At 43.5% G+C, this 14,443-nt stretch overlaps 1 protein-coding gene across 9 annotated transcripts in view; it reads left to right on the forward strand.

The window, feature by feature from the left end:
* TTC7A (tetratricopeptide repeat domain 7A) overlaps window positions 1-14,443 on the forward strand; it is a 166,500-nt gene that overhangs the window by 37,231 nt on the left and 114,826 nt on the right. For all 9 annotated transcript variants that reach the window (XR_009727492.1, XR_009727491.1, XM_061367221.1 and 6 more), the window contains 2 exons: window positions 3,204-3,341; window positions 3,779-3,862. Coding sequence is in view for 7 of the 9 variants with exons in the window: in XM_061367221.1 (XP_061223205.1) it covers window positions 3,204-3,341; window positions 3,779-3,862 (222 nt within the window). In the remaining 2 variants the exon portion in view is untranslated. The remainder of the gene's footprint in view (window positions 1-3,203; window positions 3,342-3,778; window positions 3,863-14,443) is intronic.

The following is a 14,443-nucleotide window of genomic DNA, read 5'->3' on the forward strand; positions in this document are numbered from 1 at the left end:
GCCTTGAACGGGTTCTCTTCATGGTGTGACTCACCATCTCTCTCCATGTTGCTTGTGTGCTGTGAGGCATGTCTGTGTGACAATGGGAACAGCTTAAAGGGAAGACGTTTAAAGGGGGTGTTGAAAATGTGTTTGTAGCTATGTTTTACTGATGCTTACAGCAGAGAAGGAGGAGGTGATGCGGTAGGATAGATTGGAATTGCTGCTTATTTATCAATATGCTGATTGGAAATCAGTGTTCTACAAAAAACCCTTTTTCCATATGTGTTTGGGAAGATTAGTGATCTGAAACAACAGAAAAGAAACACAGGTATTGAAAAAATGTTGGTGTAAATGGCTTAGAATTTATACAGTCTCAAACGCAAAATGAAGCGTCTCTCTGTAAGTTTCAGTAAGTAAAATTTTCCCATCCAACAGAATTGGTGTATACCATGTTTCAAGAACCCTACAACTACTTTACACCTGTACTTACTCATGACTGTCAGGATTTCTCACTGCCAAACTGAAGTTTAGAAAAACCTATACTAAGTCAAGGACAAACAAGTTGCCTAATGGTGGTCCCTTCCTTCTGGGAGAGGGAGGCTACAGAAACATGCCAGTTTCCCTAAGTGGGTTTCAAGCAAGAGTGATTCACATTCCCTTCCCTGCCCTCCTGTATGTAACCGCAGTAGCCTTGGGATGATGACTCACGTTACTGTGTTAGATGCACTCCAGGTTCTCGCTGTTGTTCAGTCAGTTTGTTATGACCTTTTGGTTTTGTTGGTTGGTTTTGGTTTTGTTTTGTGGTTCGTGGGTTTGTTTGTATTTATATCATATATATATATATATATCTGTGATTAGGTGGGAACTTCTTGAATTATTTTGTCGAGGGCAGGTGGAATTAGCAGTTGGAAATGGGTTCAGCATTAAAATTGTTGGGGTAGAAGTGACAATGGGTTAGTTCAGTGGTGACTTTTATGCATGCAAGTATAGAGAGTGATGGATTGCAGAGACCTTCTATGGCTTTCAGGTTTGAAAGCTTAAACAAAATAAGCAGGTTTATGGTCTTCTCGGAAATACTATTACTCATACCTGTGCATATGTTGTTTTTAACTGCTGTCTGCTTGGGTGAAGTACAATATGTACAATATGTTCAGTATGACTGCAATTTTAGAATGTTGCATCCTTGCAATATGTCACATTCCTGCTTATTGTAGAATTTGGGCATGTCCTTCCCTCTAGTACCACTCTCTGTTGGCAGACATTAATGGACCAGAACTCACCAGTTCTGCTTAGTTTTCTATCTGTGCTAATGCATCAATTTAGAAATCATAGATTGGTACTAGATGGATACCCAAAAAAGCATCAGGCTGTAGCTGACTCTAATGGGAGATTGATGGTGAGCTTACAGAGCATGGCGGTGCTATCTCAGTAGCTATTTTCTACAAACAATTGTCATAATAATGTAACCAGTGCAGCAGAAATTGTTAATGCTGTTGTGTATTCGTAGGAGGATTCGCTTGCAGTGAGGATTGTTCTGTATATGCTTTGCTTTAACTCTCTGATGTAGCAATCTCAGAACTGTTCTGGATATGCCTGTAATGCCTGTTTGGGTTTTTTTTTTCTCTTTTTAAAGTAGCAGTTTTGGGTTAAATCCAAACGGAGCTTAAATATCTATTTAATTATTTCATTCTTATTTATTCTGCTAGGAAAGGTAGACAATCTATCCTTCTGTATTCTGGTTCCACAATTTGCTCTGCCAAGTTGGCTTCATCCTCTCATGCAACCTATTGTTCTGAACGGTGTTTTTTAAAATCACAAATCGGGTCTTTTGCAGCAACATGAAAAAGAAAACCATTTTCGTGGCTATAAGAGTTGGTGCAAGTTTATTTGTGCAAGCACTAGGCTGGGTCTGACCTATCAGTTTGCCTTTAAGTACAGTCCCCGTTTAGCTCTTGGTTGTGATTATGTTAGTTGTCAGTAATTGTGTTTGCTGTCTCGGCTGGAGGCTGTGATGAAGAGTGCTTGGAACTGGGGCATTACACAGATAATATCATGATGAAACAGCTGCAGCTTAATCATAATGAAATATGTGTGGGCTGTAAGGGCTCCATATTCTGGAAATTTTTATTATGCTTAATTCCCATGTTTAACCTTTTTAGGGAAAAAATCTCCCTGCAATTAGGAAGAAATCGATGCAAGATTACAGTAATAAACACTATAAAAGAAATCTCATAACCTTTCTCTTTCAGGGAGGAACGTTTTGTTTGTCTTTGCCCCAGGTGAAACTGCTGGCAATCTGCTTTAGTTTTTCTGATCTTTTAGATGTCTAGACCTGAATATCTGACATTGGCACCCCTTTCAGCTGGGGAGCCCAGGGTAGTGTGGCTGTGCTGTCAGTTCGTGCTAGTGCTCATTGGCATCCATGATTGCCTCTCTCAGAAGTTAGGCCATTGGGGTGAAGTCTTCTTCACTGGGAAATCAGAGGGACTTTTCCATTTACTCTGGGATTGAAATCTCCCTCTTTGTGGTCAGGAAACAGAGACTGGGATCTTGAGGCAGACCTGGGTCTGTGTTGTTTTGGGACGTTCTTGCTAGACTGTCAAAAGTAATGTTTCTTTTTGATCTAGGCTGAGCAATGCATTGATAGATTATGCAAAATTAACACTTATAAGATTATTAGTTTTTAATTATTTGGTATTGCGTTGCCCAGACCTCTGATTACATTATATTGATGACAGGCAAATCTGATTACTAAGGCAACCTGGTCAAATTAAAAACCAAAATGTGAGTAGCAAAAAAGAAGAAAAATATGTGGTGATGAGAAGAAATCAAGTGCAGACCCGGAAGGTAAAATGTCAACTATGGAAACAGTTATCACAGTTGCAGGCAATTGAAGTAATAAGGAATATGATTTAAGGATGGCCTTGAATTTCCAGTTATGGAGGAAATGGGATCTGGTACTTCTGCTTCTTAATGCTTCAATTCTGTGAAACAAGTACAGATGAAGTGTTCCTAGCAGTTCCTCTCTGTAGGTACAGCTGTATTCTTGAGTCTGCTTCTGTTATGGAAACACCTTCCTTACACTGGGATGAGTTAAAAAAGCCATAAATCTCAAGAGGGCTTTAAACAAAATGCTATGGATAGAAGGTGCATCTTTAACGGAGCAGTCGGTTCCCTCTTGCCCTTTTCGGGTCTGATGCTTCATTTGTGTCCGTGCCCAGGCAAACCGGGATGCAGTGATCAGCCGAGCCCCAGACCAGCAGGATGACCGTGCTGTCAGCCTCCAGGATGCTTCAGCAGTCTACGACCTCCTCAGCATCACGCTGGGCAGAAGAGGGCAGTATGTCATGCTTTCCGAGGTACTTTCTCCTGGCTTCTGCTGAGATTTCCCTTTGGAATGTGCAAGCAAAACCCTTCTTCTCAGTAACTTGTCAGGGAAGGTGAAAATGAAGCTCGCTAACTGGCAATTAGTAGAAATAGCTACAGATCTATGGCAGCACAGGCCAGGAATGTACACAGAGCTGTTTGAGGCATTAAAATAACTTATATCTAGGCTCTTGAACAAAGTGGTTGTTATTTAAAGTGCTGGTGTATATTAGCTAGCCCCATTCACTGAGAAGAGGAGAATGTGGTGTAAGAAAAAATAACACACCTGGGCCACAACAGTTTGTTTCCCTCGACTTGATTACTGAGCCAAACAGCAGTTTTGACAAAAGATATGTATAGATATAGATATTGATATTGGTATTGCTTTTTTTAAAAAAGCCTGACATTTCTCCCAACATTTATTTCCCAGTGCTTGGAGAGAGCCATGAAATTTGCATTTGATGAATTTCACCTCTGGTACCAGCTTGCCCTGTCTATGGTGGCCTGTGGAAAGGTAAGGTTCAACCCAAAGGACTTAGAAAGAGCACGTTTTCCTGTGGCAGTTTGTATCCAGCTTATTTGTTTGAATGTGGGAGTAGGTGCTGGCAGCTACATGGAAGGACAATTCTCTCCTTTCAGACTCCAGCTGCACTTTGTGATCAGGTGTATGCATTGGGGGGATTGAGTACTGTTCTTTCCATGTAGTGTTTGCTTCTCATTATCAAGGGGAAAACTGATTTTGTGTATAGCTGTGGATTGAAAAGCATTATGCAGCTGTCAGTTTTCTGCAGGTTCAACATAAATGTGCTTAGTATAACAAAGATACTCATGACTAAAACTGTCATCACCTCACTGTGTCTTTGGGAAGCTGACTTAACCTCTTTATAAACTGTGGTTTCTCAATCTGATCAAGGAAATGTTAATGCTTTCTCATAGAGAACTTGTGAGGATTAATGTTTTTGAAGTACTGGGTGCAAAAAACACTGTAGTGAAAGAAATGATGTGTGAATGTTTTCATGGACGTGTGTTTTAGTGCAAGTTTGGTATTTGGGTTTTTTTTGTTGGGTTTTTCATTTTGTTTTAAATGAGTGTAGTGTTTGTCAACGTTACCAGTTAAGCACTGAGATGGCTAAAGTCTGGTTGAGAACGTTAGGCAGAAGCAGCAGGAACTTCCCTTTATTAGTCTTAAAAGAGCGTGCTTCCTGAAGGAGACATGGATGGTACAAAGTATAGCCTTTCATTCTGGGGGTCTCCATCTCTGCTTTTAGGAGGTGTAAGCAAATTAATGCTGTGTGGTAGCAGACCACTTAATATGGTCCTATATCACATGCCCATGGAGTGAAGTGGAATCTATCTGGGCCTGGGCAGAAAACAGCAACTAGCAGTCATATGCCAAATGATAACTACTACTGGCTTTTTGTGGCTATATGCTGAGCTGGAAAGAATGGCTTTGGTGTCAAATGGGAAATTAATCTACTGTGTCATGCTTTTGCAAAGAAGTTGTCATATTGTGAGATATGAGTGACAGCAAAGGTTGGAAGATGTCTGAAGAGATTCCTTCATTTCTGTGAGAATAGACAAAGCCTTATCATGGAAGACTTATGCATTATACTTCAATAAAATGGTAGAACAATAAGAGGAAGTCTAATAAAGAGCATTAAGGACAACTAAGAATATAGTAAGCAGGACTGTGGAAAGAGTGGTAGAATTAAGGGGTTTTTTTGTCTTAAAGGGGAGAAAAAAGTCGAAAAGAAACGAATCTTCAAGAGCTCTTTGAGGCAGGGGTTAATCTTGTCTTATGGTAGGTAGGAGATGAACAGCTTCCAGTTACAGCAATGCAAGTTCATGTTTCTCTGTTAAGAGGCAAAAAAAAATAAGGGTAATGGTATCTGGACATGTTATAATGAAAAGGAGACATCAAAACTTCAACAAAGCATATTAGATCAGCAGGGAGCTGAAGGGAAATGTTTAATGAGAAAGAGGCTCACAAATTCCTACAGGAGCTCAGTGCAAGCATTTCAGAATCCAATTCCAAGTGTGAAAATGATGGCTAGACTCAATCATGTATAGGGAAACCTGAAGCTGTGGGTGGAATACTTAAACAATGATCTTGGTCCCATGGTGTTAATACTGTGTGCTGGCCTATGTCAGGTGCAGGGTTTACAAGCCAGCTCCCCTTGGCATTCAGCTGGAGTTCACACATGTGTGCCCTCTGTTCCTTTGCAAATCCTCCAGATACCTGATCTCTTTAATACTGAGAACAACAATGACTGGATAGATAGGCTATGATGGGAAGGTGCAGTATCGTCCCATAAACACAGGATTTGTCTGGGAGCTTTATTGGTTTTACAGGTTGTGTAACCTGCTTCCCAACAGTATTCAGTGCGGTAGCTCTACTGATCTGCTAGAAAGCAAACCTTGATTTTAACTGCTGATGGTTGAGAGAGTGAGGGTATCCAGACAGTAATTGTGGTTTGATCTTAGGTTAGCATGGAGGAGAGAAATAAGGCCTGTTATCCAGCATCTAACACTTTGCATGAGAACTGTCCTCACATGTTTGCATACTTGTTCACCTTCCTGAGAAGTTACTGAATATCTGATGCTTAAGAGAAGATAAAATAAGAGCAACACAAATATCTGTATCTCTCTAACTGTCCTATCCTTTCAGATTTTCACGTATGCCATGTCTTTCTGCCTGTATTTTAAATATTTACAAGGTAAAATGGCCTGATCTTGCCTACTGATGTAAAAGCTCTAAATGTTCTGAGCCCTATATGGGGCAGAGGGAATTCCCTTACCCAACAAGCCCATCTGTGCAGTATTTCACTTCTAATCCCAAAGTATTCCCTTAGGATTCCTGTCGTATACTCTGCAATGCGTCATCTTGCTAATGGGAGATGTGGCATACATTTTTATACTGCTTCACAGCTTGATGGCAGGACAGAGTTCATTTAAAAGTAAATGTTCCAGCGTAGCAGAAGGAACTGATGAGAAAACAGTGTGGCTTGTCTCGACTGCAGAATGCAGAGTACCCTTGAGCTTTTATAGGTAAAAGATCTGTTTTCACCTGCCTTGGTCACAGCCAATTCCTGATCTCATTTCTTGGTAATGAAATCTCACATCCTGCAGCGTTACTTGTTCTGCAGTACAGCACATCATGCTCATAAATCTTGTGTATGACAGGAACAGTTTTATCAACCTGCAAATGCTGGAAACTCTGCCCTCTTTATTTTTTAACACGTTTTTGGGTCTGCAGACTCTGACCTTACAAGCACTGTAAAATCCTTGCTTTCTATTCTGCACTGCGTTTGGCTAGTGTTACTTTTGTCTGTTCATCTTCTTCAGGTTAAGTCAATCACGTTGCATTTCAAATTGTTTTCTTCTTCTGCCAGCCAGAAAGCTGCCGAATGGTGACTGCCACGTTTCACAAGCTATCAGTCTGAATGTCAAGCCAACCACCTAGGTTCATTACTGTCTACAGGCTTGAGTTTACATGCTATTCTAAAAGGCATGTGTCCTAACAAAACCAGGGGCATCACTTCAGTAGGTTCTTACAGAGCAAGTGAGGCCTTAGGGCTTCATAAAACAGTGAATGAAAAGGCTCAGAGAAGCATAACCTTCCTCTCTGTCTTCTAGCCACTTAAGCAGTGGAAATAATGGCGTGACAGCAATTTCACTTTGCTGTGCTTCTCAACAGGTTGCATAATGAAAAAGGTGTTGTGGTCTGGTTGTTCTTCAACCCGTTCCTGAGGATGCATTTATAGTGAGCTGTGTATTTCATCAACAGAAGAAGCATGTTTATTTACATGGTTAAAATCCACCATGAAATTCAAAAGGCTTTTGCAGGGAATTTTAAGTGAAATGGTGGGAAAGGCCATACAATGGCAAGGACATAATAAGAGAAGCCTTGTGTCACCAAGTGCAGTTCTGGATACTCAAGAGAAAGGTTTAAATTGGTCTAGCACAGCACCCCTATTCTGAAGTGGTGCTGTAAAACTGAATGCTGAACTCTTCACAGCTGCTTTAAATTGCTTCTGCTGGTAATAACCTTTGCAATGTGTGAATACAACAGCCAGAGGCTGAGTGGGCATAGCAGCTCCGTGGCTCTGCTGCCATGCATAGGCAGGCTGGAATCGGAGTGGCGAGTGGTGTGATAGCCGGATGCCATCTGGCAGAGTCCTCGGGCACTGGGATGAGCCACCGTCCTGCTGCCGCAGTAAAACCAGTGCAGGAGGTTGCATCTGCTTGTCTCAAGGGTTTGAAAAAGTGACCTGTATTCAGCAGAATGGGGAAAGGAAGGGACAAACTCTTATTGACAGAGTGGAGAAGACTTTGTAGTCTTGGCGGTGGTGAAGAGAGAGACACGGTTGTTTCGGGGCAGACTTGTTCTCTTCTGCTGCTTTAGCTGCAGAGCTGTCACTGGGGGTTGTGGAGGCTGCCAGCGCTCTGCAGACTAGGCTAGCTCTACCGACGTATCTGAAGTTGGAGGCAAAATTGTCGTAGTGTCTAGATGATGTATTACAACACAAGGGGTGTGAAATAGGGTCCCTGTGCACTCGCAAGCATTTCCCTGGCGTCAGACCAGTTGGATCAGTTACATGTTCCCTTGTTCAAATTTCTGCCCCTTTCTCTACCTAACAGCCTGACACGGGACCCAGCCTGGGTGTCCCAAAGTGTCACTGGAGCTCTCTTGGAGCAGAGGCTTAGAAGTGCATTATGGGATCAGGCTCTAGCTTAAATTGACAGTACTTGCAAAAGTCTTCTAGAGCTACAGTGTGCCTTTTCTGACCATACTGCTTAAGGGGAAAGTAACTGATACAGTATGAGGCTTTGAACATGAGGCAGCATCGATGCCTCTCTACCTACGTACCAACCAAGGAGACAAGATTTGTACTTAGTGATAATGATGTGCCATTTTCCTAAAGGTGATGAGGGAGAAATTCCTCAAGAATAGCTGAGAAATTACTCTGTGAACACTGAGTCTACTTAGTCTGGAAGTGCTGGATACCCTAATTGAGCCATTCAACTTGCAGCAGTCTTACACTGATCTGTCATGTCCAGTGGATGTTTATTGTTGGTCTATGCAGTGCATAAACCCATTTTCATGCTCATACTTAGTGTTTCTGTGTCCCCCCTAGAAACCCACCACACAACTTGGTTAGTGAACTGAAAGCTTTAGGATGTGTACTTCTTGAGAGGAAGGAGAGGGAGAGATACAGTCAGAGGGAGCTCACTCCAGACTGAGGGAAGTCTGGAGCACCTGCTGGGAGAGGATGATGTGCTGTTACCCCTCGCCCTGTGTACTCATTTGAGGGATGAAGTGCAGCAAAAAGTGCATGAAAGAAGAGCTCAGGGCCAGTTCAAGGGGCTGTTGGGAAGAACCCAGTGGAGCTGGAGTCAAGGGCTGTGCTCAGCAGGCCTTGCTCTGGGATTGCTGGTGGTGGTTAAGTGTTCTGGGATGCCTGGGATGCAGATGTCCAGCCCTTCCCAGCCCATGTTGACAGAACATCATCAGTCCAGTGCTAGCCCTTAGGGCATTAATTGCTTCATTTTGGGAACAACTGCATTGTTGCTGACCCTCCCCTTGCTTCCCATGCTGAGGACACCACAGGGATAGTGGTCAACGTTACCAGTATCATTAGGGTTGGCAGTAGAGGCATTTAAGCTCCAGGTGTGGTACTTCGCAAACCCACACACTTAAAGCTGTTTTCAGCTACACACAATGGTCTTCTCTGCTCTTACCCCTTATGTTTGCTCATCTTTAAGGCAAAGAGAAAGAAAGAGTCATACTTGTCTACCTGAGTGGATTTCTTAATAACATACTGCTTCAGGAGGTGCCTGGTGTTATACAAAGGGAAATAGTCGCATCCTTCTTAGGATCTGTCATTCAGCTGTTTTTAGGGGCGAGTAGGCTACAGCTCTTACCAGAGCCAATCTTGCAGTGTCACTGTGTTCCCCTTGGCTGCTCAGAGGCTCGAGATACTGCAGTCCTGCCCAGGGCTTGTGCTGGCAGCATGTTTAGGGTTTTGAAACCAGTCTTACACAGACGTGAGCTTTGATTTTTGGAGCCCGTTGCAAGTGGCTGATACATACTGGTAACAGCCAAATAATGACAAGCTAATGCCCAAGCTGCTCATATCTCTGTTGCACCCAGAAAAAGGAATACTTCCCCATCCTTAAACAGTGCAGCAAAAGCAGATGTCTGTAGCAGCTTTGAGGAGCTTTCAAGTTTGACTCAGCCATGCCTGTACTGCCAACATACAGCTTTCCAGAAGGTTAGAAGGAAAGTTATAAATATATTTAATACATAATTCTGCAGCAACAGCAGACGAATTTTATGATTTAGGCTGTTCCTCCTCTTGGTTTCCTTGCAAAAGCTTAGGCAGGTTGCTAGGCAACTGACATAAAAAAAGAGTACATTTCTCATTGCATTGCAGGCAGGAACCTTGGGAGCAGCAGGGGCCTCGGATGGCTCCTTAAATAGCATTGCTGGGGAGTGAAAGTTACAATATTGAACATTCATTGGTGAAAGATCCTGTTACAAAGGTCAGCTATCCAGGGGGGATATTCAATAGTTTGGTTTCCTTTGGTGCAAAGGAAAGATTAGAAGGGGGTGTGTGCCTGGGTGCCGTAGATAGTACAAAAAACGGAAGCTTCCAAAGGTGCCTGACTGTCAAGCAGAATACCTGGGTGGGCTTTATAATTGCCTTCAGGCTCTACTCTCTTTTCTTGACAGGATGTGCGAAGTGAGAGATTTGCCACATTAGCGAGGACAAATTTGCCCGTATAGGGCTTAGAATTTAAGAGGCACTTTAAAAAGTGAATATTTAAAGCTGCTTCCCTCCAATGCTCTGATCTGCTCAAAGAAAGGTAAAAGAAAAGGGGGAGAATTGCTGCCTGCATTGAGAGATGTAATTGCCTTGGGGAAGGAATGTTCATGCTGAGGGATTCACGGGAGTCTGGAAATTCAGTTGAAAGCTAACACCAAAACAACCAATTCCAGAGTTCTCAATTGTGGCTCATCTCTGTTGGTTCAAGGTCATTTATAGCTAGATTGCTGTGAATCCCAGAGTACAGGGAATGTTAATTCTTGCATAATAATGAAAGATTCCCCCCCTCTTCCCCACAATCCCTTTGAAACAGAGCCGTTTTTACAATCAGACAGGATGATGCCAGAGAAATAAAGCAGCGCTCATTGTAGAGATTCATTTATGCACTAAAGTGCCAGGTGAATTGGGAATGAGGTTGTCTACCAGAACTGCCACCTTGAGGAACATTTTTCCCTCTGGCTGAGGAGTATTACCAAAGAAGCAAAAAAGCAGGAAGGGTTTTTGGAACCTTTGCAAGAGACGAGCAACTGTTTATGGTGTGTCAAGTCTGCCTGGCATGATTTACTGTCTGCAAATTCTTCTTCCTTTTACCTACATTTGTGGTTTCTTTATCTTCTAAATATGAAACTAATCTCTGTCATCCTTTTGTTGCTTTGGTATGGTGAGAGAAGGGGGGGGAGGGAGAAAACTGTGCTGGAGTGAGCTGGAAAACCAGCATTTGGGCAGCATCTATGTATTTACCATAATGGATGGTAAGATCCCTCGAGCCTTTTGGGAAAATAAGGAAGAGAACTAACTATAGCCTGTTCTTCTTTCTGTATTGTTCATGTGCAAGCATGTTTGAGGAATATGCTTGCATGCTTTGCTCTATAATTAGTAAATGGGCAATGGGAGTAGTTTTGTATTTGGATAGAAGTTTTTCTTTACATTTGACTCCCTTACAGGATTCAAAGTTGTCACTGCTGTAATTATTTAGGGGGAGGTGTCCTCTCTATTCTTCTCCTTCCCCATAGTTTCTTTGTGATTTCTTGTTGCATACTGAGAATTGCCCCCCACATATTGGATGTGGTACATAGAGCTCCTTCAGTAGTCTGTACTGAAAGCAGCCATTTGCCAGTAGTAATTGCTGCTTCCTGGAAACTGCCTTTCCTAATTTTCTTCTCATAAATAGTTGTTTGTGATCTCTGTAGAAGAAAAATACTGTATGTAAGTAGATTAGGTGAGGAAAAAACGGACAAAGAAAACCAGTTTCCTATAGATACTGCTGGATTTAGGCTGGCTATAAGGAAGAAGTTCTTTATTGTGAGGGTGGTGAGGCACTGGAACAGGTTGCCCAAGGGAGCTGTGTTTGCTCCTTCTGGCAGTGTTCAAGCAAGGCTGGGCAGGTCTTGGAGCAACCTGGTTTAGTGGAAGGTGTCCCTGCCCGTGGCATTGGGGTTGGAACTGGATGATCTTAAGGTTCTTTCCAACCCAAGCTATTCTGTGATTGAAATGTGGAACAGCAGTGCCTTATCCTTCCCTTTATCCACTGCAAAAACCCCACAAAGTTATTGGTTTGTGTTTTGGTTTTGGTGGCTTAACATACCAATTAATGCAGTGTTTTCACTCCACAGCCAGATTTGAGTTCTGTGCTTTGTTGGTCGTAACAAAGGGAGGATGGTCATGCATCTCCTTAAACCTGATGAGGGTCGCAAGGCTGAGAACTCCTGCATCAGACCTCCCATAAACAAAGCGGAACCCCCCATGAGGCAGCTGTTGGCAAGCTTGCCATTCCTTTAAACTATGTCTGTTTAATGGGTCTGTGTGTGTTTGGGAGGACTTAAAAGTAGCTCTGCCACGGAGAGGCCAAATGAGACCCAGAGGCAAACCGCTAGCTTTCTGAAGTCCTTGGGAGCTGGTTCCAGTGCAGTCATTATAACCTAGCAATTAACAAGCTCAACAGAGAGAACTTAAACCCTGGCTTGATTTTGCTGTGAGCCCTTGTGGAGCTCGGAATTACGAGTAGGAAGCATGCACTCATTTGGAGTTCAAGCTCTGCTCTTCTCAAAACATGCCTCACCAATAAATCTAATTATTGTTGCTTTGCAGTGAACCTCACAAACAATGCCCTCGGCTGCCTGCTCCACCCACGCTAAGTGAAAGAATATGTACATTTTAATTATCAGATTATTTCAATGATACACAAACGCTGCTTCCTATTAAATATTGTTACAAAGCTGTGACATCTGCATTCAGTACTGAGTGCGTGATGGTTGTTCTCTGCCTGTTAATGTCTGCAGTGAGTATCTTTAGAACACCTGGATATTGCATGTCACACCAGTCTCCCTGGGGTAAGGTCGCTGTGGGAGTGGGATATTCTTTCTCCTGTCATTCCTTGGATAACGTATTCATTGTCTGTAGATAATTTTTGCTGAGTAAAGTGTTCAAGGTGAAATTGAGTTTTTAACAGGCAGCAGAGAGAAAGGCTTCGTGTCACCCTGTTTCTAAAGCCACTTCTGCTCCAGCTGTTTAATAGGGAATTGTATAACTCCTTTTAGAGTGACATAACTTTGTGAATGGTTTAGAAGCAGTGTTGAAACTGTGGTCTCGCTCTGTAAATGCATGTTTAGATGCTCCAGAGTGCATGTGGTGAAGTGACTCCACATGTGAGGTGTTTTGCTATAGGCACAGGGTGGGACTTTGCTTTGCAGCAGTTGATAGTTGCTGTTTTGCAGTTGCCCCTGAACAGGCTCAGGACAGACATGAGGATTGCTCTGTGGTTTGAGGCTATTGGAGACTGCAGGGTTGGTGTCTCCCAGTGACCAGCCTTACTCAATGGGCAGACTGCAGACAGGGAGGGAGCAGAGCTCAAGAGGAACTGGTGAGGAGTCAGGTTATATTACTTTTCTCCTGCTGTAGACCCTGGAAGGTCCCTCAGCTGTGTCCCAAATTAGGACAGCCCTTTTTCAGCTCTGGTTTGTGTTAGTGCTGACCTATGGGGCAGCTCTTACAGCTCCCAGGTGCCTCCTGCATTCCCTCCAGTCGTGCTGCCAATGGCAAGCTGAGAAACCACCACTGGGGTCAGGTTATATCTCCCTCTGAAAGCACTGGCACTGGGCATTGTACAGTCAGTTACACATCTGGCCTTTTCAGTCACTTGCATGGTGAGATGACAAGGGTTTGGGGCTGTTCAGCTGCAGATACACCAACCAGCAGGGTACATGTTGTCCTGCTCTGCTCTTTGGGTTTCTCTTGTCTGGAAACACCTGTGGAGCTGGAATATAGGCAGGAGGCAAGAAGATGATGTGCCAGGCTAGGACCCCTATGGGGTTGTGCTTTCATTTCCAGTGTGTTCAGCAGTGCTACTGGGAATATTAGGTGCCTGCAGTGCAGGTAGGGTTCTGTGAGAGAGAGGAATAAGATGCCATTAAAACTTGAGACAGTACGTGTTCTGAGCAAATAGGTGTCAGGGAGGTTCATTCTGAGGGATGCTAGTCACCTCGGGACAGCACAGTGCAGTGATGTGTTTCTTCCTGTACCTCGGGGTTGAATTACCCAAGTCTTCTTGTTTCTGAGAGAGGTAAGGTAACAGGTTGAGCTCCAGGACAAAGCTTATTGATTCCTGTCTTTGAGACAGGCTTCCTTCTGGCTTTAGGCAAACGGTGCATTTGGAGTTGTAAAATACCAATGATTTCCTTCCTTTCATTGATGATACCAGATGCTTTAGGTAGGTGGGAGCAGCCTGGAGAATGTAGGGTACGCTGTTGCTCTTCAGACTATGCAGCAGGTACCCAAAACTTCTCAAGCAGAAGGGTTTGCTCTCTGCAGCTGCAGAGCTCACCTCTTTGGTTATGAAACCCATCTTTGAGCATGGGAAGGGCTGCTGTACATCTGGTTTTCCCTTTTCCAAGGCTCCCTCCCAAGCAAAATCCTATCCAGGCTTTTGTATCCCATAGCAAGAAGTGGACCTTCAGTTCTGTGGGGAAAGGAGATATCAGGCACAGGTTGCTTTGGTGTGTGAGGAGGGGAGGTCCTGATGGGCAGTGGGAGCACAAAGCTGCAGCATGGGGCTGCAGGGCTCGGAGCTGCCTGTGATGGTCAGAATTCTGGGGGGAAACCCTGGGGGTCAGAGTCAGGAAAAGATGCCCAGGACCTGATAAAAACAGTGGTTGGTTTGACTCTGCAAGCTTCTGTTGCTGCTCTCCTGGAATATGAACAGGCTGTGACTGTCTAATGTGCCTACGAGAGGAAACACATCAAGAGAGGCCGGTGTCTGTCTTGGGAAA

The sequence above is a fragment of the Neopsephotus bourkii genome, unplaced genomic scaffold (assembly GCF_033783945.1).
Source record: "Neopsephotus bourkii isolate Nb327-2 ecotype Australia unplaced genomic scaffold, CSIRO-AGI_Nbou_v1 NB_1373, whole genome shotgun sequence".
In the NCBI taxonomy this organism is placed as follows: domain Eukaryota; kingdom Metazoa; phylum Chordata; class Aves; order Psittaciformes; family Psittacidae; genus Neopsephotus; species Neopsephotus bourkii.